This window comes from Lathamus discolor, chromosome 3 (assembly GCF_037157495.1).
Source record: "Lathamus discolor isolate bLatDis1 chromosome 3, bLatDis1.hap1, whole genome shotgun sequence".
NCBI lineage: Eukaryota > Metazoa > Chordata > Aves > Psittaciformes > Psittacidae > Lathamus > Lathamus discolor.
This window is the reverse complement of record NC_088886.1, coordinates 87,949,126-87,973,906: the sequence shown is the minus strand read 5'-3', so window position 1 is coordinate 87,973,906 and position 24,781 is coordinate 87,949,126. Positions and strand designations below refer to the sequence as shown.

The following is a 24,781-nucleotide window of genomic DNA, read 5'->3' as shown; positions in this document are numbered from 1 at the left end:
GGTCTGTAGGTGCGTTCACTGGTGAGCGTACTACAAGCACCTCTACTTACCCCTCTTCTCTGTACTATAGACAGGGGATGCTTTGCACTGTGTCAGAAAAGAGTTCTGGGAGAGGTGGCTGGTGTGTTGTGTATATAGTTGGTGCCTATGCAGAGGTTTGGTGGGTGCCTTCAGGACATCACAGGCTAAATTTGTCCACCCATCTTAGGAAATGCAGCCACCAGACTCTCATCTGGATTGTGTTTAGGGTTTGAGAGTTCCTCCCCAGGTTTTTCTGTATAGCCTAAAAATTTTTCCAATTTAAACAGTTGGGGAAATGGCATGAAAATACTACTACTATATTCTGGAGCCAGCTTTCGACCTGTATTTGGGACAGTTAAATTACATGGTACTACTTCTGAAACATGGATTGTCACCAGCTGACATTTTCTGAAAACAAGAATCCCACTGCTTGGACATTGGCCTTCAAGTCCGTGGAGATTTGTGGTTGTACGAAGGGAGACATACAGCACATAGGAAAACTCAGGATAATATGAGGTTCCCAGTGCGACTGTTATTTTGTGAAAGTAACACTGATAGTATTTACAGTGAGAAAAATTGGTGGTAAACTGTCTCACTAGAGGTAGTAAGAGCTAATCACAGCAGAGCAATACAAACACAATGAGGAGCGGATGACACAAAGGACGCTGTGCCATTCTTCAGTCTTGGAAGAAGTAGTGAGGTGAACCTTTTGCCTGGGAAGCTGTTAGGTGGAGAGGGGCCTTAGCAGGTCCAGATGGCACTGCCTCACAGCTCAACACAGTGGAAGTGGCCCAACTTAGCTTACTAAGGGAAAGGGTGCTGATTTCTCAGGGAAGAACAGTAGAACAGGAAGAAGAAGTTTCTTCCTGAAAGAAGTTCTTTCTTTCAGGAAGAACAGAAGCCCCATCTTCTGTAATAGATTAGTTATTAGCATTTGAAATGTTCCATCATGTTAATGTTAGAGGTGTCCCTGTCCATGGCAGGGGGGTTGGAACTAGATGATCTTGAGGTCCTTTCCAACCCTAACTATTCTATGATTCTATGATTCTATGATGGTTCCACATGTGTGCGTATAAGGAAAAATGTGGAGACCTGTATCTTGAAGCCCTTGTCTGAGCCATGAGCCAAGAAATCGTGGTCTGTGAAGTAAATCAGTAGGAAATAGAATATCAAGTGAAGCAGACCACTCTCTGGCTGTGTGAACCTGAGTGAGTGCTGAATGATGCAGAGGGAAGGAAAATAGCAACTGGGGTATATGATGTGACTTTCTCTCACCAGGATGAATATGATACATATAAAACCTATTTTTTTTTTTCTTTCCTTATTTTAAGGTAAAGCGAGAATTAGCAGGTGTCCTCATTTTTGAGTCACATCCCAAAGCAGGAACGGTCTGTAAGTACATGTAGTCCTGTCAGATCTTTCTTATCTGGGGCATGAACATTTAAATTCTTAATGTTGGAATGGCAAGAGCAAAACTTGGATGCTCTCTTCGAATCTGACTGGCACCCTGTTTAAAACCTGGGGTAATAGGTGTTGGTTTAGTCTGTTACCAGTTGCAGGGACAGTACCAAAATTAATTCTATATCCTTCGTTGGATGTATGTTTCACCCACAATTTAGGTGTGTTCTTATCTAGAATTTTGGGTTGTACCAATCTCTACTGAAAATTTATTTTAGCATTATCTTTTCATTAAAGAAAAGACTTGCTGCACAAAATAAATCATGTAAAATGTTAGATTACTCAGACCTGTTTATACTGAGGAGTTTTAGCAAATGAATGTCGAATTCACAGCCAGTAGAGAATTGGGTTAGAATTTTGTGCTACTGGTGGGATCCAGATCTGGTTAGTAATTGATGACCTGGCATGTATTGATAAAGTAGACATTGCAATTGTCTTGTAAGTGCAACTTTCACATCAATGTGATAAAATAAGTACTATATGAGCATGGGAGGTTTTTTTCTAAAATCAGAAGGCAATTGCTTTTAGAATCATAGTATGTCCTTTGTCAAAGTAGATATTAATATGACTGCAGTAGAGTTACCTTGAATTTTATTGAGTACAGAATCTGATCCATTTATATTTTGAGTAACTATATTCTCACCATAAAATCTTTTCTCTCTCTTGTAGTATTTAATCAGGGAGAAGAAGGTACTTCTTGGTACATTATCCTAAAGGGATCAGTAAACGTAGTCATTTATGGCAAGGTATTTTTTTCAGAAGCCTTTTTATATGATTCTTATTATTAAAATTGTAAGAGTAAACTTTGAAAGAGCACGGTTTAATTTAAAGCAAAATTGCTTTGTCTGAGGAAACAAATTGAATGCAATTTTATAAAGAAATGATCCAGTGGTTTCACTGATTAAACTTCCAGTTGATTGCTGTGTAATTTCAGGATATATTGCACACTTTCTGAATATAGTTCAGGAGAGCTACATCAATAGCTTTAGGACAAAGTAATTGGCTGGAATTTGGTGAATTGCTAGACTTCCTTCTCACGGGGGTTTTTGCCCTGTCCCTGTACCACCATATTCTTGCATGTGTATGACTAACTTCTCTTACACATCAGGGGTCTCTGACAAAAGTACTGCTTTGTGACTAGTGGTTCTCAGGTTGGATGAATCCCTCCCAAATTTATGCCAGCTCTTCATTTTAATCAAGCTGTAGACTGAAAAGTATCTCTGTTATATTTCCCATTTATGAGAGATTTTCCAAGGTAAAAAGTAGGAATTTGGTGCACAGGAATCCCTCGTGTCTTTAAAAATCCCTACTTCTCTATTGATATTTCATTCAGTGACTGGGAATCCTCCATTCTGAATACCAAGCATTTCACCAAAATCTAGCATAGAGGCCCTGGTGCTAAGTCTATTCCTAAGTAAACCATATTTAGGTAGTTTTTTTTACATCACTGGGTGAGCCAGATCCTCCATCACTATAAACTGTAGTAAATGGAGAATTGCTGATTTACACTAGCTGAGGATGAGTCGTTGTTATATGTTATTTCTGCAAACTTGATCATATTGTTTAGGGACTCTATAAACAAAAAGCAAACAACTCAACAACTTTCTGTCTTCAGCAGGGCTGGAAGAGTCCTTCAAGCTGAATGTAATTTCAGAGAACAAGCCAATTCTTTTCTATTCTTGCGTTTCTTTACTAATAGTAATAACCAGCTATCAAGTATTGTTTCCTAGTCATTATTTTGGCTGTTGATTTCCTGCCAAATAGATTTGTTTTGGTATTTGATTGTGAAGTCCAGTGTTTGTACAAGGACTTTCAATAGAATCCAGAGTAATGATGGGTTTCTGCATATAAATGTTTTGCTCTGTGCAGGGTGTGGTATGTACTCTACACGAAGGAGATGATTTTGGCAAGTTAGCACTTGTGAATGATGCTCCCAGAGCAGCATCCATTGTTCTGCGTGAAGACAACTGCCACTTCTTGAGAGTAGACAAGGAGGACTTCAACAGGATCCTTAGGGTAAGAGTGAGAAGGGCCACTCCAACAGTGTGGTATCAGAAATTGCAGTTTTTTCTAGAGTCTGTCATATTTCTGTGGATATATTGATACTGATAACCATGTTTCAACTGTCCCTAATTACAGAACAGAGATGCGACAGTTTAGAAGATCAAGTAAAGAATATATAAATCGTCTTTCCTCTTTTTCTGTTCCTAGCTCAGCCATGAAAATGGGACAAAATAGCCTATTTTCTGTGGTCTCACATTTCTGTGGTCTAGAATTTGCCAAGTGCTCAGTTTTTCCTTATTCTGTCCAGGATTTCTGGGCAATCTTCCATCCAGATACTGGGTTAAACAGGATCACCTGTTCTCCCAGATAAATCAGTGTCTGGTACCTTAATAGACTCAAGGCAGAATCAAGTGGCAAATTAAATAAGCTACAGGTAAATACACAGCTGTCTTTATCAGAGAGCTCTAATTTTACAGTTATCCATGTTACAGCAAATGTGTTCCAAAGTCTGTAAATACAAGCTGGCTTGTAATTGATTATTCATGGTACAGGAAGTCAAGAACAGTATCATCCTGTATTTGAATGCATACATGCCCAGTATTGCAGCAGTAGAACCAGTCCAGACAGAGTACTGTGCTAGATGCCATAAGGCTGTATTTACTGTACAAAAGGGAACAAGTATCCCACTGGCAGTAAGCTTGGGTTGGCTGTGGAGACTCCTGATTTAGCTGATTTAGATTTGATTGATAATTGAAAGAAGATCGAAGTTCATGGTCTTACTTATTTTCATGTGTGTTGTTCGAATGGACATTATATTTAATTCTTTTTTTTTCTTCTGTGATCTGGTAGTAGAAAAAGAAGTTCACTGACAGTTTAAACTGAGCTAAGACTTACCATTTTTAAGTGACATTTTCTTTTTTTTAAAAAAGAAAAGTCAGATTGTAGATCACAATGTTTACATGTAAGTAGGAACAGAGATTATATTACATATGGAAAACTGGGGGTGGGCGCTCTGTTTTTGGGGAAACCTTTTTTAACTTTGCCATAGCCAGAGATTTTTCACATGGTTCTTGCTCCCACGGTTCTCTGCCTCTTCCCCCAGTGCCAGTGCTTCCCTCTTGATTCTGCCTGTGAGGAATCAGAATAGATAAACACAGGGGAAGAGAACCAACCCCAGAGTCTTTTGTATTTGAAAGACGTGCACTTTTTCAGAGTAACTAATCAGCCAAATTGGGTGTAATTACTTTATTAAAAGTAACTTGTATTGCAGGATGTAGAAGCAAATACAGTAAGACTCAAAGAGCATGACCAAGATGTCTTGGTGTTGGAGAAGATCCCAGCAGGAAACAGAGTTTCTAATCAAGGAAATTCACAGCCTCAGCACAAGTATGTTTTCATTCAATAGTGCAAATGTCAGACAATGATTAACCTTTTCATATGGTATTATTATCCAAACAATAGTATATTCCCCCTTTCTATGGAACAATGCAGTGCATGTGAATTTTAGTTCTTTCTAATCATCACCTGATCACATGCCCCATACTGGATAATATATCCATTTCCAGCAGCAAACCAGTTCTACGTCTTTACACAATAATTCCCTAAAGATCTCACTGTAAATACTTATCTCATGTAATAGCTTCTAAATAGACTGCACATGGAGAATGCTGAAACCCTATTAAGCTGAGCTACTGTGTAAAGGACACAAGGAAAATACATTGTTTTATTGTTAAGAACAGAGATTTTTGTTTCGGATTTTGATTCTGGATTCCAGTAAGAGTTTGCTAGGTACAATTTATATACAAAAAAGATCTCATACAATCAAAGTCACACAGCTTGTCTTACAGAATAGGTTTGAACTGTAATAACAATATTCATTATATTTTCTTTACTTTCTTACTGAAAGGGAAAAAGTACAATTCTGTTTGGATACTACTGTGATAAGAGTAGAGTGAGGCTGTTATCATTTCAAATGTTGGTAAAACCCCTAAAGGTTTGTAAATGTCTTATTTGCAAACGGATGAACAATTTTCTTCTAAAAAGCTAAACCAGCTCCAACAAAATAAACGCCAAGAAGTTTTGGATTCTTTACCTTGGACCTTGGTTTTTCTCAAGGAAAGAGCTAATTTACTGTGAGATATTTTGGGTACAGTTTTTGTCTGATCTGGGATTTCATATACCTGTTTTATCTGCATGAGTAAAAAGATTTGTGAAGATGTGTGAAGGGTTGAATAAACCGTTCCTTGTATTTTATAGACACATTTCACGTATTTCAGAAACTGCCATTTCATCTTCCACTTGATCTATTAGAAAAACAAACTGCGCTACCATGAAAACATGTACTTTTACAACACGTTTTTCTTTGCCTACTTCGGACAGTCTAAATGGACTGCAGCCAGTGGATTTGCACTAGCAGCTGGAATACACAGCAACATGGTCATAGACTTAAATCCGTTTTCTTAGGTCTGATATATTTTTCATGCTTTCAAAAATGAAAGTTGCATTTAAACATATTTCAAACACTACCTTCCTTGCAACTCTTTACTCCAGCATTGTCTGTGTTATTTAACGTTTTCTTGCTCAGAATTCTGTAAAAATAGCTAGAGACATTTATGGTCCCCGGTTAAGTTGTATTTTAGACCTTACATTCCAGGAATATTTTCAGGTAAAGCTCAGTATTTCATTTCTGTAAATATTTTATGCATTTGGTCAGCAAGGGAGCTTTTGAAGGAAGATCAAATGTGCCATCAGGGGAGCTTTTGCTAAAACACTGACAAATGTACATAAGCTACACAAAAGAGGAAGCTACCTTGAAAGTTCACACTCTGCTTTTCAGCAGGTTACTTTGTTAATAGTGTGTTGGAAGTGTCTTTTGGCTTAAAAACTTCGGAAGTGAGTTCACTGGTCTTGAAGATAATGTTTCTTTTGTTAGTAAATAGATTAAGTGGCTACATTTCTGCTTGAAACTTCAAATCGAAGTTACTGATGTGGTCTGATTTCCAGAATGTATTACTGGAATGCATTAGTTGGCTGTTCGGTACTTTTGAAGATCACTGTACCCAAAAAGAAAGCTTTAAAAGGACCTCTTCTTAAAGGCTTGCTGCTTTGCCATTAGTTGGGTAGCTTACGTCACTGATACCTCTTCAGCTGAGCTGCCCTTTGGGCTTTGCTTCCTAAGCAGGTACATAGAATTTAGCACTAGAGAAATATCCTGCGTCCCAAAGTTGATCCCTAAGATATCCAGTCAACCAAGAAACTAATCTTCATCTTAGTCTTGGGAGAAGCTTCACTTTGGGAGCAGATCCTCTCAGTTGCAGTTTTGGTTCTACTACCTGCTCTACTGAGGACGCATAGCTCTTACATAGCTCCCTGAGCCACACTTTCAAACAGTGACAGTTTTGCCTCGAAGGACTGGCTCTGAAGTTCTCACTCCCAAGATCTAACTCTTTATGGGTGATCACACTCATGCAGGATGAATTCAGCAGCCCCTGCAAGTCACTTTACTGTTCATTTTCACTTTCATATTCAGAGTACAGCAACCTGTGATTTCTCTGCTTCACTCACTTAGATACATGGTTAGTATCTCTGCAAGAATGTGCACTGGCTTAACAAGTGTTTGTGTTCTTGGGACATCAATACGGCTCTTCCAAAGGGGTTGGCAGGTAAAAGAACTGTGGCGGTCAGCACTCAAAGTGAGGAGGAGCTCCCAGGAGCTCAGCTCCACCACTTATTTCTCAGCAGGAGCAGAGTATCTTCACTTCTCGGGGTTTCTCTCTCTCTCTCTCTCTCTTTTTTTTTTTTTTTTTTTTTTTTTAAAGTTTCATACTTTATCAGTTGGATTAAAAAAAAAGAGAAAAAAGATGCAAAGGTTGAAAAACTGGAGGGAAAGATGAAAAAATCTGATCTGCAAGGAAAAGAAAAGAAATGACAGGCCAAGTTTAGCAATATCAGATGATATTTTGCTGGTACTTAAAATATTGCCAGTATTTCTGCCAGAAAAAAAACTGACTGTTGCACTAGTTCTCTTACCTCCCTGTTTACTCCAGGAAATGGTACAATCCTATGTTTATCCACTTGAAAAACTTACTTCCGCTATCTAAGGCATTGCACAAATTTGAAGATACAGTCTGCTATTTCATCATCTGTCCCCATCTTCTCAGACACTGTTAGTGATGCAAAGGAATTTGTTTCCTTGCTCTGACACTAATACACACCAGTTCTCATTTCATCGTCATAGTAAGTCTGTTAGGACTCTCTAATGCTATTCAATTGCTGTCATTACTGAGATACTTCTTCCGAGTGGAGAAACATTTCTGATTGCACTTCCTCAGGTCTGCACCAGTGCAACTCTGCTGATTGTGGTGTAACTAGGGTGGTGTTATACTGGAGTACTTGTGTGGGGAGAAGGCTGTCTGTCATCTCATATTCCCTGGGTAAGGTAGAGAGTGTTACTGCTCCCACTTTACAGGGGGCAAGCCACAAAGAGTGTCACTGGTTTAACCACACCAAGATCCCAGTCACAGAACGTATTTGTACGCTGGCACTCAGCAGTCCTTGTCTTCTGACTGGTACACAACTCTTGATTAGCTGTTTTGCCTATGAGACACTAACTGTTCCCTTCCCTCCCTCAGGTATATTGTGATGTCAGGAACCCCAGAGAAAATTTTAGAGCACTTTCTAGAAACTATGCGCCTTGAAACAACTCTAAATGAAGCAACAGGTATCTACATGACAAAGGCTGTGTTATTATTACTCCGTAAGATATTCTTTCTGGGGGAACACTGAAATATGACACTTTGAAAAGCAGATAGTGGTAGGGTTTTTTTCCAGAATAAGAACTATCCACTGCTCTGAAACAACCCTAAGAAAACTTAGGAAATCTAGAATTAAAGGTAACAATCTAGAAGTGAAATCTAGATGTAAAGATAACAAGCCCACTCTATTGTGTCTGTACTTTCAGTTCAGAGTAGAGTGGTAAAATCCCAAAAGGTGCCAGATCACTGGTCATGACTTTGGTTAGGCACAACTCTAAGGCCAGGATACAGCATGCATTACCACCCAGTGATACCTTACTCATACTTCTAGTTCTGGATGTCACTTAATACTGAGAACTAGCTTGATACCTCCAGCCATTGCATTATGCTAATATAAATATTCCCAAATTTTCATATCCATATCACACTTAAAGTATTGTAGTTTAAATTACGGGTTTGTGATACTTTCCCATTTTCAGGGGAGGAAAAATTGTTACTCAGAAGAACTCAGAACACCATGGGTCAAGTCCTATGAATGCAGGTTGCTGTAACTGCATATAATAGGCTGCTTTCCATTAGTGTAAAGAGAACAGAGAATTTACGTCCAGGGATACAGATAGTTGCTGACTTACTGTTAGTAAGTACTTTAATTTTTAAAAAGAGTCAGACACAAAAAATTCCTCCTAATTAGGATACAGTAATGGACAGAGTTTTAGATTAAGCTACATGATATCACTTTAGGAAGTTCTTTTTACATTGCAGATGTCTAAGAAGTGTATATGCACATGTGTTCTTAAATCCAGGTAATCTGTTAATGACCTCATCATACTGGAGAAACTTATGTGGTGGTTCATAAATGGTGGGAGAATTGAAAGATTACGTAAATCCTTTTACAGTGTGTGTTTTAACCACTTTTAAGAATAAAAATTATAGTCTTCACAGATACGTGTTTATTAGGATTACAAGCAGAATGTTGTTCTGTAAGCTGACAAGTATATAATCAGAAGTTTGCTATTCACAGGATCCATGTATTATACAATTTTCTAAAATGAATTATTTTTTAAATCTTTTAAAACTTTTCCCCAAAACATCCAATGACCAGATTATAGCTATATCCTAATGGGATACAAAACATTACAATTCACAAGCAAAGCTATATTTAAGGTATAGAAGCTCAGAGTGCTGTAAAATCAAATTTTTAGTTTATGTATTCCTTTAAGAACTGTTAAAATCCACTTCGCACTGGATATTATGGAAAGAAAAGGTCCCACTCTTCTGGAGGTTAGTTTCGTCAACTGAGAGGTATTTTCATATATGAATTACAGTGGAAGCAGTGATATAATACTACATTCCACAGTTAACGTATTTTTCCTGACATCCCTGTTACATACAAGGTTTTTAAGTGTTTCTGTTTCTCAAAAGTTGCACATGGAAATGATACCCCAGGGTATTGTGTTTATTTTTTTTCAGTGGTTCCGTATAAGACTTGCATAGTTTAAAAGTAAAAGCAAGTTTAGTCTCACTGCCAAACTTATTCTGGCCTCTGCAGCCAGGCTTCATAAATCTTTCTTGTTGTCACAAATGCAAAGACAAGGCAAACTGGGATTTACACCAGCTCTGCCACAGATCATTTTAACATTAAAAATAGCTTGCTGGTTTTTGCCAGAGAAAATGTCAGTCATATTGGTCATATACGTTTTAATGTAATTGTATCCAAATGCTTCACTGTAGCACAGATGTTGTTTTGTTGGGGATTTTTTGCTGTGCCAAATTTCCCTTTGACACAAGCAAATGCCTGTTAACAACAGTGCAGTAAAATTCATGCAGACAAGAACGAAAGCTTAATATTAGAGCTCATATTTGTTCATTCCCCATTTCCATACTCAATACCTACAAACTGCAAAAAGACCTCTTTATTATCAGCAGAGGGAGAATAAGATACTTCAGTGGGAAGAAAACTCATCCTTGTGATCCCCAAGCTGTTTGCAAGGGCTTAATGGACTGATTTCTTTCTTCTCTTTTCACAGATTCTGTTTTAAATGATTTTATTATGATGCACTGTGTTTTTATGCCAAATAGTCAGCTCTGCCCAGCCTTGATGGCACAATATCCTTTTGTAAGGGAAAAGTTACATGCCTTTGACAGCTATCCGTGTAGGTGATGAGACTGAAGCTTCTCTCTTTCAAGAAGTACATCACATTTCATGGAGGCTGTGCCTTGTGGGTAGGTTCTCAGTGTCTGATGAGCAGCTGTGCATAGTTCAACAACTGAAATAGATAGTGTATACCTATGATGAGATACAGTCATGGAACATGAAAACTGTATCTTTCTTGTGCTGATTACTATTCCAAGGGAAAGAAATGTACTGCTCCTCCACCAGATAAATGAAATTACATGAAAGTTTGGATTACCCTTCCTGTATCCTTTCTTCTTTTTTTGTTTTTGTTTTCATTTGCTGAGCTACAGCATCTAGATTTTAACTGAGATCATTAGGTTTTAGTGATTTCAGTGATCTACTTTATAGATTACAAGCTGCAAACTCCTTCAGGCAAAAGGGTACCTAAACCAGTAGAATAATGGGTAAGCAGTTTCTAGGTGCTGTTATAATAGTTATCGATAAAAATAAAAATAATCTCTAATAATAATGGTCTATAGCAAATGTTGACAAACTGCAAGAAACTTCAATTGTATGCAAATACTTATGAGATAAAAGCTTACAATGGATAGCATTGATTGCTGGAAGTGGTTCTTGTACTGTCTGCATGTTTTACAGGAGGAGTCTGTGAAATGTCCATCAGCCAGTTCGTGGCAAGTCATTTACTTTGGGGAGCTGCTGGGCACTGAGAGTTTTCCCTGTGCACAGTGACTTGAGCATTAAATAAACATATAATGCTTTCTGGTTTATAGAATTCTGACAGGGGTATAATAACTTCAATTCCCTATTTATTTTTTAGAATCAGATTGGTGTAAAAGTGTGCTTTCTTTGAAGCTCAGTGGGGCGAGTGACATCTAGGAAAGCTAACCCCATGAAACAGCAAAATAGAGCATCGTGTCCTTGTCTGGCAAGCTTGAGAATCCATTTGTGTTACTCCTAGCAAGGACAGTAATTGTTTTTAAAACCTTTGGACCCATAAAAGTGGTCTGCAGAAAATTGTTCGTACACCTGAAACAAACACATTTTCCAAAACCACATGGTTTTGGATATCAAAAGTATATGAAATGCTGTTGCTGACAGCTTTGAGAGGGGAAGGAAAGGACAGAACTTTTTATGTTTGTTTTGAGGTGTTTTTTTCTGATTTGTCTAGCTTGTATTATTCTGTCAGTCCATTTGAGACTCAGATTTGCCTATCCTCACGTGTAATAGTATACCTCTGATACCCAGTAACTGGTGAAGTCAGATGCATAAGCAAAATGTACTTCATTGCTTATAGGGGAAAAACTTTTCTGAAGACCAAAGCGATAACATTACTTATGTATACATACTCAATTGTGATGAAATGTATTCTGGAGAACGGGGTAAGACCACGGTCTTAAGTGGGTTGTGACAAGCATCATGCTAATTCTTTTCAGAGAGGAAAAGGAGGGCTGGAAGTAACTGGTATCCCACTGCTTTAGTGTCAGCTTTTCCTAGAGCTGAATTATAGTGTATTTGGTCCATTCTGAATATGGAAAATCAAACTATGCTCTGTTGATTGTACCATTGAAATTTATAGTTAGAGTTGAAAGGTTGCTAACAAAGCTCATCTTTTCTGAGCAAAATCATTCTACAAAAGGGTTTGCTGGTGCTGATACTAAGGAGAGATTAGTTATGCACAGTTAGGAAACCAAAACACAAAAAAGAAGGGAGGTGATGCAGTCAGAAACACTGTTTTTGCTCCAGCTCCCAATTTTGAATCAATACAAGTCTATTTTCCTATACCAACTTAGGTTACTATTTTAGCTGACAGCATACGAGTATGAGTAGAGCTAGACAATCATAGAATGGTTAGAGTTGGAAAGAACCTAAAGATCATCTAGTTCCAAGCTCCCTGCCATGCTGTCTGTTGGCCCAAGGCCCCTGTTCCCCCATTTTCTACACAGAGATGGAACTGGACAAATGGACAAGCTACAGCTTGTCAGAGGGAGGCAGGACAAAGTCATAAGGAATACTTGAAATAGAGTAGCACCTGCAAAAGTGCACCTGGGATAGTGCAAGTGTGTGATCATGTGTGCAGGTGTGCATCTATAAAGGGGCACTCTCTAAACAAAAACTTACAAAGTATAAACTCTTTCACTTTCTGTAGATGGTAGTCGTTTAGTGTGTTCCTGTACGTATATTTTGTGAACCTCCTTTACCATCATACCAGCAAAATAGTTAGCATTCTGCTGTAGTAATGGGTGCTGATTTTGCACAGCTCTTGATACGGTTAAGTGTTCCCATGCAGGTAAGAACAGACTTAAGAACACCTGGGTCGGAGCAATCCCAGGCACAGCTACAGATTGGGCAAAGAAGAGATTCAGAGTGGTCCTGTGGAGAAGGACTTGGGGGTGTTGGTCAATGAGAAAATGAACATGAGCCGGCTGCAGTGTGTGCTCAGAGCCCAGAAAGCCAACTGTATCCTGGGCTGCATCAAAAGGAGTGTGACCAGCAGGTTGAAGGAGGTGATCCTGCCCCTCTACTCTGCTCTTGTGAGACCTCACCTGGAGTATTGTGTGCAGTTCTGGTGTCCTCAACATAAAAAGGACGTGGAACTGTTGGAACAAGTCCAGAGAAGGGCCACGAGGATGATCAGGGGACTGGAGCACCTCCCGTATGAAGACAGGCTGAGGAAGTTGGGGCTGTTCAGCCTGGAGAAGAGAAGGCTGCGTGGGGACCTCCTAGCAGCCTTCCAGTATCTGAAGAGGGGCTATAGGGATGCTGGGGAAGGACTCTTCATTGGGGACTGTAGTGACAGGACAAAGGGTAACGGGTTAAAACTTAAACAGGGGAAGTTTAGATTGGATATAAGGAGGAAATTCTTTCCTGATGAGTTGCCTGAGGAAGTTGTGAATGCTCCATCCCTGGCGGTGTTCAAGGCCAGGTTGGACAGAGCCTTGGCTGATGTGGTTTAGTGTGAGTTGTCCCTGCCCATGGCAGGGGTTGGAACGAGATGATCTTGAGGTCCTTTCCAACCCCAACTATTCTACAATTCTATGATTCTATGACTTCAGGATTGCTTCCATTTCCTAGCATATGCTAGACATAACTAGAAACATGTATATTGAACTCTAACCATGTTGATGTTGATAAATATTTTACAATTACCTGACACTTGTTGCAAGTATGCATGATCTTTGCCATGAAGCTGCATCCTGTAGGTCCCATAAAAGTGGGAGAACCCTTCGCTGACTCTCCCTATGATAATGTTAATAAAGGAGCAGTTACTATAAATGAACAGTAAAAATACAGAAAAATTACCACTCGCTGTAGTGAGTCAGTTAATAAAGTAAAAATACATTAAATAATTACAGTGTTTAAAAGGTAAAAATGGCATGACATAAACTACTTGGTAGAATGTTAGACTTGTTCCCTGAGACATTAGAGTACATAGCTTATCGTAAATTATTTACTTCTTATGACCCTTTGACTTATGTACTCCCATAGATGTACTGACATTTTTAGTCATTTTAAACCTGTCTGGGTGAAATTAAAATGCAGAAATTTTGTCAGTCAGATGAGTGCCCCAGTAACCCTGGTAGCATGTCAAATCACTGCAAGGGATTTGGGGCAGGAGGATCTTTCGGAAAGCATGAGCTGCTTTTTCACATGGTATTTTATTAGTGTTTCTTAGACAAATGCTTCTATATGAGAAGCTTAAAATAAGTAGGTACCTTTGATTTCTAATTAATATTTAATTTTCTAATGGATATTTTAAAATCTTTTGTTAGAACAACTGAAAGAGCACCTTGAAGGGATGATGGACTTTGCTGTGAGTGAAAACATGTCAGCTGTTAATATTGAACTTTGCTATGTAACTGGGAATAATATTATTCATGACAATCAGAATTTTGGTAGCTGGGAAGAAAAGTTGAAGATGTAACTGCACTCATTCAGTGCTTACTTCACATTCAGCTGTCAGTTTGTTGGCAAACAGATTAAATATACATTGGTCACTTCTGATCAGTGAGAAGTAGGCACGCAGATCTTCATGTTCTATTTCTGCTGGGGATTATTCTTCATTTTCACGTAGGTTAAAAGCTGAAATTATTTCAGTTTGTTGCCCATTGTGCCTTTGGTTTTTTCTTAGTTTCTTGCTTTCAATAAATGTTACTTTTGGCCTTTTTGCCAAAAACATTTGCATATTTTTGTTATGTTGACACTCAATCATGAAAAAGGTCAATGAAATGTTTCCCATTTTTTTCTTACTGTTTATCACAAAATAGCTATCACGAAGTATTGTGTCCCAAATATGCTTTATTTGATAGAGTGGAAACTTCTGCTTTCCTCATGTGTAAGATGAGGCCAGTACAGAATTTTTTATTTTAGCCCATATCTCTATGGGGTAAAGTTCCTGGACCCCTGCCATAATGGGACTGAGGTTCACCTTGGGTTACTGTAACTTCTAAAAATAAAAGGAGTAACACTGGTGCTTCATTCCCATTCACAAATGGAAGAGTGGAATTGTTAATAAACACCAAGTATTCTTTTTCTTCAGCTGTCTCCAAAGAAGAACAAGGAGAAATGCCCTTCCTCAGTCTCCATGATTAATCCTCTTCTCTATTGTTCCAAGTGTCATTTCTGTCCTGCTCCCCTACAGCAACTGTCTCTGTGGTGAGATTGTGATCATTCCTGTGCTCTTTAGAGAATTCACTGTCTTTTTACTTTTTAGTATGAATGTGAAAGGTTCACAAGTCTTTATGCTAGCAGCAGTCCAAAATCAAAAGTATATATTGGAAAGTTACGTTTGAACACCCTGAAAATGGTTCGTTGGAAGTCAGTTGTTTGTGAATTCACACTGGTTTTGATATCTTCAATCACTGAGCATTTTCCTTGACACCATGGCACCTATCATGCCCAGCCTTCCCAGGGTACAGAGCAGGAGAAAATGGATTATGCCCTCAACAATAAAAGGCGAGTCATTCGACTGGTTCTGCAGTGGGCTGCTTTATATGGAGATTTACTACAAGAAGATGAAGCAGCAATGGCCTTTTTGGAGGTATAAAGGGATTGTATCATTGTACTGAAAAGTGCCTACCATGCAAGATAAGCTGAAAGCCTGTTTCTAGTCTGTAGAATTCTGTTATGAACTAAAGAAAAATAAGTCATTTCAAAGTGCAAACTCATAACTGTTTTATCTGGTTTAGCTGCAGACGGTATACGCACTACAACAGTGGTTGAACCATTGTCAAACTCTGGACTTCTGAAAATACCTGCCAGAGTTGCAGACCCCTTTCAAAGTGCTGCATGGGTAGATACTTTATAGCAATAGATAAATCTGATTTATTTTTCAGTATTTTTCTTGTGAATAACTCAGAGGCTGTATAGGTTGAACTGGGGGTCTGTTTATGCCTTCCTGAGGTGTGCCATGAAGGAAGGTGGAGGGTTCTCACTCTACAAAACCAACAATCCGTTTCATTTGAATGAAAGCGGTATTGCAGCAGGTAGAACTTAAGATCTTTGTCTTCAGAACCCTTCTGATCCCTTAAAATCATTTAGCAATTCTGACATTGCTTGCATGGTGTGTGCTATAATGTTGTATTTCTAAGGTAAGATGCATTGCCAAAGTCATGTTAAGTTGTCATTATCACAGTTATTATTATATATTGTGTTTATGGAACATGATCGTGTATGTTGCTGGCTGAATGGGATTTCTTGCCCCGAATCACTTAAAAGTGAATCTAATGTAAGAGTTAGGAGAAGGGAATAGAGAGAGGTCTTAAGTAGGACAGACGTAACAGCAAGCCCACATGGGAAAGTTTTTTGTAATAGAAAAGCTTTGGAGACAGACATAATCTCTTTCATTAGTCCAGAAGTTAAAGAACAGTTACTAGTTGCAATCATATAGATCCTTCTTTTGGACAGTGTGATGTAGGTGTGTGGCAGGAAGAGATTTGAGTAGGGCTTAAAAGAAGTAGTATTGTAGTGGATTGGAGTAGGTGAGACTCAAACAACTCAGTAGCGAATCACTAAGGACTACAACATTAGTGGGTAAAAAAAGCTATCACACCGATTATCTGTGAATTTTATAGTCTACTCTTGATAATCTGAAAATGCAGCTTTTGCGCAAGCAGTCAGTGGTTACACAGTGTGCAAAGGAGCCTCATCAGGCTTCCCTTCTGCATGTGTAACTTGCTTTAAATCAGCTGGAGATAAACAAGTAGAAGTAATAGAGTGTTGAGCCCAGCATGTGTTCCTCTATGCAGATTACAATTCTTTATAATCATTAAGCGATCAGATGTCATCTCATAGTCCTCTATCCTGAGTACTGCTCATTTACCCCTATAGTTATTTCAAGACTATTTTGTATCATTTACAGGAATTTTATGTATCTGTATCAGATGATACTAGAATGATTGCAGCACTAAAGGAGCAACTTCCAGAGCTAGAGAAAATTGTAAAGCAAGTGTAAGCACAGTTTTTGCTTCTTTACTCCCCCACCCTTTTTGTCAGTAAATAAATGAAGAAAATTTACTGCTTATATCTATTAAAAATCCATTCTGTGAATGGCAGTCATACAAGATTAAATGTTTGTGTGCAAGTTTGTTTGGATGAATGTCTATGGCTCCCTCTTTCCACATCATTCTTGCAAATGCCAAAATCTTGTTGAAAGGTTGACAGAAGAATAAGAAATTATGTACACACCACTGAAACTAAACTGGATGCTTATTTCATGCTTACATGGACTTTGTATAGTATTTTCCCTGCATAGTCGTAGATAACTATGGTGTCATCGAGTCTTTTCATATATGCAAACATTAATATGTTGATATTGTAGTTTGACAAGTGGTCTATGTTCTGTGTGTGACTTTGTATACAAAATCTTCCCAATAATATATAATTACATATTCTGTGCTTTACCTTTTGATAGTTCTGAAGAACCTAAAGCATCACAAAAGAAGGTAAGATAATGTAATTTTTTCCATTTTCTAAAGTCAGAGCTTTAGCACAGCAAATCCATAAGCATCTACTCTTTAGAAATCATGGATATATTAAAACAATGCATTGAGAAATAGCTTTTAACATTGTCAAATTTTGCATTGCTACTCTTTTTCCTATTGTTGATAAGAGACTGTTGTAGTTCATGTCTACCCCATAATGTTTGTTTATGCATTAATTTGAATCCTGATGATTCACTTTCAGCACAAAGTTCTTCTGCAGCTGTTCAACGCAAGTGATGACAGAGCACAGAAACGGCAGCCTATCAGGGGTAGCGATGAAGGTGAGTTCTTTCCCTGCAGTTCTTTCCCTGAGTTTTCTTGAGCTACTGAGATTTGCAGTAAATTTGTCTCTGGCCCAAAATGGTCTTAAAATAAACAAAAGCACCTACCTACATTTTTGAAGTCTGGCCTGAAGGAAACTCTGCTTTTGCTAGCTTAATATTCTCCACCATTGATTTGAAGTGTCGTGGTCTTTTCCCTTAGTTACTTGTGCTATCAAACACTGTGCTTCCTCAGATGCAGAAACCTTTAAAATAAGGAATGAACAAACCAGGTAAGAACCAGTACAGACAGTGTTCTGCATGTAATGGCAGTGCAATAAATAGTGGGTGCCGAAGGTCATGTTTGAGACTCTGTCTTCCCTATGTAGTTTAAACTAACATGTACAGCTGTTCCTTTGAGAGGCAGAAATGGAGGAGATAATCATGCTGTGGATTTCTGCCCTGTGGCACACAGCCTAGAAAACAAAATCTGCTGGTTTGCCCTATTCTATTGTTTCATTCTCTGAAGAGATTAAGATAAAATTTAGAGCAGTGCATCAGAATATCATTTTCAGTTGTACTTGCTTTTCATGTTTTCTTTTACTTCAGGCAGCTTAAAGCACTGCTATGTGAGCAAAATCCTGAGTTCTGCTGATGAGATCTGTTCATTGCTTATACAAAGATACATGCCCCTTAAAACTCATAAATCTGATGATTTCTTTGGAACCTTTAGGACCAGTCTCTCAATGGTTGTTTTGGTGCATCTTCATCACAGAAAATAGCTTCTTCTTCAAGGTGTTTGATATTAAAGGATAGCTCTTGCTAGTGAACACTAGTAAAAATAAGGGAACAAAATAGAAGGTCATATAGCTGAGAAAGCTGGTGGCATAAATCAAACCAATGAAAGAGAGAGGTATTTCAAAGGCTGGACATAACTGCAGGTGAACAGCAGACATCCTGCCAGGCATGCAGTTTCTGTTGTCCATAACAGTGTTTCTTCTAGGTCTACAAAAGGGTGAAACAGTTGCTGCTGCCAGGAAAGTACAACTTGTGTCTGTGGGGATAGGCAATAACTGCCCCTTTCGTATTTATTGCTGTGTGGAGCTGGCAGCACACTAACCATTGAACTATCCATGGACAGCTCATACCCCAGGGGCTGCTTGGCTTGGCTTGAAGGATCTAACATTTTCTCTCTTAAATTCATGTCACTTTGAGCTGCCTTGCTTTTTGCAAGCTAATGTACATTGCATGCTAATGTAGGCTAAGTGATACTGATTTCTAGGTAGCCAGAGGCCTGGGTTCATGTATTACTCTGTGAGCCAATTCGTACTGTACACTCAAGTGTATTCTTATTGTCAGGGTATTTTTCTTCTTAGTCTACAACACTCTTGATTCAGGAATTACAGACTTGCTTGTACAAACCAGGTTGCAACACAGCTGGATTTAAGTTCTGATTTTAACAAAAACTATTTTCAAATCTATTTTGTAAATATGAAAATTATTTTCCTGTAATTAAGAGAGTTTGCAGCCAGTTTTCTGACTTGAAAAGAAGTATTAATTTAAAATATTATAACGTCTGGAACATAACAAAGTGCCAGATTAAAATGGCAACCATAAATAACATAGCAATACTGAAACACTAGTATGCATGGTTTGCTAAAAGCTCTGGGAAATCGGAGATTTCTGTCCTAGAAATTGTAGAACATCTGAGGAATGGGGAGCTATCCAACTTGTACTGATTTATTGTTTCTTTGTTTCATTTGTGAGGAGTGGTTACTGAAGTGATAGTAATTTGTACAAGGGAGTCTCTGTGGTTGTTACACGTGGCATGAACAGCGCTTTTTTTTTTCCCCCTTAGTTCTGTTTAAGGTGTACTGCATAGACCAAACCTACACCACTATTCGGGTGCCAGTTTCTTCCTCTGTGAAGGAAGTGATCAGCGCAGTAGCAGATAAGCTGGGATCTGGAGAAGGCCTCATCATCGTGAAGATGAGCTCAGGAGGAGGTATTATATTTGCATATCTTCAACTCTTCTTGCTTACGGTGAAGCAGAGCTTTGGAAGGGATTGAAAGACTAAGTTATTCAAGGCTTTTATGTCAATGTGCATGTTCAGATTCTGACTCAGAGGCGAGTCCTTTGCCTGCTGCAGGCACAGGCTGAAACTCATATGGGAGACAGGAAAAGCTTGTGTATCTGCATGTTACAGAGCAGAGCTACCCCAGGTTTCTGTCACTGTAAGGCTTGCAAGAGATTTTAACAACAGAAATAGGCGGCACATGTGGGTAATGGCAGGCTAGACATACGAATCAGCAACAGCAGAAAACACCACAGTGCAGACATTCCAGTACTGGTCACTACCATTCTGGCTGCTCAGTCCATGCAGACCATTACTGAGCAACTTAGTGCCAAGCCCACTGACCTAGTGTTTGCAAGGGGTCAGGAGTCAGGCCTCCACTGTAGGCTGTGGGAATGGGAGAGTAACTGCAAGGTGAATTCTGCTGTAGACTAGGTGTTGCTGAAGTGCTCTGGTTGAGTGTGATTGTGTGGACACACACAGAGCTAATAAGAGCTGTGTTTGAAGGCATTTTTGCAAACAGTGGTGCCTACCAAAGCCAGCTCACTTCCTGAAAACTGACACCAGGCGGCTCTCCTTTTTGCAGTTGCAGCAATATTTTATTGTCAGATTTCCTGAAAGCCAGCACATGCTGGAAGAGACTGTTTTGTGTTACTTTATTATCTTTTCTTTACCTGGGAGTAAAAGCTCTTTCAGAACTGCTGTAATGAGATTTGAATACAGTTGCATTGCATCACCTCCTTATGCAGTTACTGTCTTCTAAGGCAATTTCTACTAAGAATAGCTCTCTGAATGCTCACAGCTCAGAGAAGAATGAATGGAGTCCCTAATTATGGTTGAATTTTTGCAGGCAGTTTCTAGAGATGGCAGCACAGGCTTCTTGACCTGTCTGTACAGTTTGGGGCCAAGATTCTGGTTACGTATTCCAGTTTCGTAGGAGACTGGTTTGGGCTGAGCTTGTTGTCACATTTCTTCAATGAAGAGGACCTTGTTGTTATCTATTTTCTATCCTGGACATTGGTTAACTGTGGAAAATTTGTTCCCAGAAGTGTGATCTGTGCAGTTGTTGGATCAGTCCTGCTGTAAATTCTACATATATATCCTGACTGTTCATATAATAAACAACCTGTTGTTTCATGGTTACAGAAAAGGTTGTGCTCAAACCTCATGATGTTTCAGTGTTTACAACTCTGAGTGTTAATGGACGGCTGTTTGCTTGCCCACGTGATCAGTTTGATTCATTGGTATGTATGTATGCAGTTCTCAAGAAGTTCGGTTCTTCTCTTTATTTGAACACTTGACCTTTTTTGCATTATCATCTTTAGGTAAAAACTAGTGAAAATATTCACAACAAAGGGCTTGTCACAGTGCTGTGGGATGAGCCCCAAAGTTAAAACAAGGTAATGTAATTCCCTAAACTAGAGCAGAAATCCACCCAATCCACATGACAGCACTCGATCTCAGTATTCTGTCACACTGAGCATTTAGGTAGATCTGAATATTGTCACTAAGATATGCAGAAATTCCTGATTACAGAAGTATCTACTCAAGGCCACAGATGGATATTTTTGAAGATGGATCTTACTAATGAAAGGATTCTGAGGACTTGATTCCAACAGTAAATTGCTAAAAATATTCTATTTCTCAGCCCCACAAAATACTGTGTCAGAATCTCAGATGACTCTAAGTATATTCACAGAAAATATTCCTGGTAGAGAGTCTGTTTTTTCTTAGGTAGAATTGTTCATAAGTACTCACGGTTTATACAGTAATTCTAACAATCTCCATGGGGTCTGCTTTTATAGAATTTGATTTGACTGTACTTTTTGTTCCTTTTATTTCATTAAAAACAAATGTCATTGCTGACTTGTGTCAGCATGAACTCTATTACTCCTAGCCTTGTTTCAGCCTCCTGTATGCTTTTAACAAGCCACTTAGTATGTATGCCTGATTTCTTTTATAGATATGGTAAAATCTGTGCTTTGCTGCTGCTTTCAATTTAGTAACCAGGGAATGCACAACCAGCATACTGTAGTGCCATGCAGAGATAGCTCTTGTTCAGTTTATTAAATTCTGGTGTTCCCTTAAGGTTAATTAATCCTGCCAAGTAGATACCCTCATGGGGCATGGTACTCTAAAGCAGGGGTGTTGCATCAGTGCAACTGTGCTGGGTACTTTTATATGTCTCTCCATTGTCTGTGTAGATGTAGCTTTGGCAGGAAATTGTCATGACTTTTTGTGCCTTTTCCCTGATGCTATTTACCATGGATCAAGTACTCGAAAAGCTAGAGTGAGCTTTAAAATATAGGGATGCAACATGCTAGTTTTCTTCGGCTGGACTAACTTCAGTAGTAGTTAGGGAGGAAAACTCAGCACCTTAAAAAAGGTTCTCAACACAGCATGACAGAATACATCCCTTTATCAGCTGCATTTTTTCAAATAGGCATAAACAAACTGCAGAATGTTACAGCCTCACTTGCCTCCCAGTTTAATCCTTTCACATTTCAATTTGTGGCTGCTGCCTATGCATGTACATTTATTCACATTACACTTGGTGATTCCTGTGTGAAAATTGTTCTGGGTTAGATTAATTTTCAGATATGCAATGAGTTTACTTCTAAGTGCTTCTTTCCTAGCCTTGGAAAATATGTGTTTGTTATGGTAACAGCTATGTTGTGCTTGTCTCCAAATAGGGGAAAAAAGCCTTCTTTCAGTCTTTGGGCTATTCTCATTCCACAGATTTCCACAAACTTAGGATTTTCTATGCTAAAATGCTCGACTTTTATTTCGTACTCTTAGACTGAAAAAGTGTTGTGTTTGTGCAGATCTCGATCCAGAGCAATCTGCAGGCTGTTATAAGATTGATGGCAGTCCTGGATGTTTTTAGATAATACCTACATACACTATTTTTTCTTTTTAAATTGTAGATGGAGCTTTTAAGTTAATAATGCCTGTGGTTTAGTTTAATAGTTTTGAATTATTCTGTGATTTGAAAGACAAGTTTTCCTTAGAGTACAAAGCAGGAACTCGTACAGAAATGCTCCTACATGCTGCGTGTTATTGAGGGAGTGATTTGATGTATTAATCCAGTCAGTCCTTTTTCTATTGATAATATAATCTTCCTACATAAAAGGATAAAAGTAAATATGATCTGTTAATCTTGCAGACTATATTGAGTTTGTACTCGCAAAGGAGCCTGTTGATAATTCCCCGCTCTGTAATTAGCTAACAAACACCCTATGAGAAATCGAGAAACTTGTAAGTGAACTCTACTGCCCTCTCCTGGAAACAAAGCAATTAAAACGTGGGTTCTCAGGAAGCTGCTACTTCAAATCTGACTTGATCTCAAGCCGTGTTTTAAATCTCTTTGATACAAGATTTACTTGTCTGCAAAACTGTGTATCTCATCTCATTTTTGGGGTGGTATGGAAGTGTCTTTCAAAAATGTTTTAACTTGAACGAGTTAAAGGATTCTTTCTCCTAAGACTCTGTGCGTATAATTCTAATTAGCGCAGCCAGGAGTTTTGCAGTCACAAATAGTGCATCCCTGTACTGTCAGAAGGAAAGTATGAGGCTTATTTTATAAATGATCCTAATCTTGCAATCACTGCAGATTTCTGAAATATGGCAGATGTAATAATCCTCATCACTAGAATCAATAATTTTGGAGAAGCATTTGGCTTGTGCTTTGTGGTCTAGTTATTATGTATACAAAAAAGGAAACTGGTAACAAAAGCTCTATGGAAAGACCTATGCTCCTAAACAGACATGCTTTAGTTAGTGCAACGTGCATTGAAGTATTTATTTCTGGCCTCAAATTTTTGAACAATGCTAAAAATAACACGCTGAGAACAGTCTGTGTTATTTCCTTACAGTGCCTCTGAAGAGCTTTCAGAATTTTCCTGACTATCCTGTGCATAATGGATACTGATTTTGCACAGGGCTTCTCATTTCCTAAATGCCAGCCTGTGGTTAAAAGCAAATTTCGGTTTTGATGTTAGAAACATGCTTAGGAAAGTGGTCACATAAGGGAAAAAAAAAGATCAGAAATGTTATGGAAGAAGAGCACCAGTCATGGAATGTAGTATTTCTAAAACATTTTTATGGCATTTTTACATTTGTAGGCACCATTACCAGAACAGGAAGGACCATCGACGGGTACAGTAGGAACATTTGAACTGATGAGCTCCAAAGACTTAGCGCATCAGATGACAATTTATGACTGGGAGCTCTTCAACTGCGTGCATGAGGTATGAGGATCTATTCTATTCAGCAGATTAGAATCTGTTAGAAAATGTTTAGCTGTACATCGTAGGTTTGTGCATAACTTGCAAAACTTTCTCTAAGCTTGATCTTCACAAATACTACAATAAAGCCACCTACAAGTTTTGAAAGTACAAGGCATTCTTAATGGTTTAGGCAAAATGCAAAAATAAAGTTAAACTTCTCCTGTGCATGTGCTGCTTAATGAATTGGTTTTATGTGTTTTAAGGTATTAAACTATTTATATGTAGTCTGTAGTTATGCTTTTAGTATGCCTCAGCTATTGTCTACTGGGTTTGCAACCTGCATCGTTGTCATTTACAGCAATAAGTATAAACTGCAGAGCAAGTTTCAGGCTAGGTACTTACCTGGTCATTCTTAGCCCTTTTCCTCTGTCCGAAAGATGAGATTTCTTCAAAAACTGTCCCAAACTGTTTTCTTTTTCCTAGCTGGAACTGATTTATCACACTTTTGGGAGGCACAATTTTAAAAAGACCACAGCAAATCTGGACTTGTTTTTAAGAAGATTTAATGAAATTCAGTTCTGGGTGGTCACTGAGATTTGTCTTTGTGCTCAACTCAGCAAACGTGTTCAGCTGTTAAAGAAGTATATAAAGATAGCAGCCCAGTAAGTATACAGTCATCTGTGAGCTGGAAATGAGGTTCAGTATAGTCAATTTGTTGTCATTTTTCTTTTTTGTTTTCAGACAGCCACACACAGCAGAGGTTAAAATGTTCTGTATTTGGTAATTCTGTCCATTTCCTTATAGAGCTGAATCGAACCTTGTTTATAGTCTTCTTTCCTGTCCTACTTTCCATTGCTCCTTGA

General features: G+C 38.5%; 1 protein-coding gene across 5 annotated transcripts in view; it reads left to right on the top strand.

Moving 5' to 3' along the window:
- The window catches only part of RAPGEF4 (Rap guanine nucleotide exchange factor 4), a 149,873-nt gene that overhangs the window by 106,277 nt on the left and 18,815 nt on the right, over positions 1 to 24,781 (top strand). For all 5 annotated transcript variants that reach the window (XM_065670352.1, XM_065670351.1, XM_065670353.1 and 2 more), the window contains 14 exons: positions 1,353 to 1,413; positions 2,149 to 2,225; positions 3,349 to 3,495; positions 4,754 to 4,869; positions 8,115 to 8,203; positions 10,265 to 10,343; positions 15,262 to 15,412; positions 16,733 to 16,821; positions 17,285 to 17,315; positions 17,557 to 17,635; positions 19,473 to 19,619; positions 20,836 to 20,933; positions 23,814 to 23,939; positions 24,402 to 24,580. In XM_065670352.1, the coding sequence (XP_065526424.1) occupies positions 1,353 to 1,413; positions 2,149 to 2,225; positions 3,349 to 3,495; positions 4,754 to 4,869; positions 8,115 to 8,203; positions 10,265 to 10,343; positions 15,262 to 15,412; positions 16,733 to 16,821; positions 17,285 to 17,315; positions 17,557 to 17,635; positions 19,473 to 19,619; positions 20,836 to 20,933; positions 23,814 to 23,939; positions 24,402 to 24,580 (1,469 nt within the window). The remainder of the gene's footprint in view (positions 1 to 1,352; positions 1,414 to 2,148; positions 2,226 to 3,348; positions 3,496 to 4,753; positions 4,870 to 8,114; positions 8,204 to 10,264; positions 10,344 to 15,261; positions 15,413 to 16,732; positions 16,822 to 17,284; positions 17,316 to 17,556; positions 17,636 to 19,472; positions 19,620 to 20,835; positions 20,934 to 23,813; positions 23,940 to 24,401; positions 24,581 to 24,781) is intronic.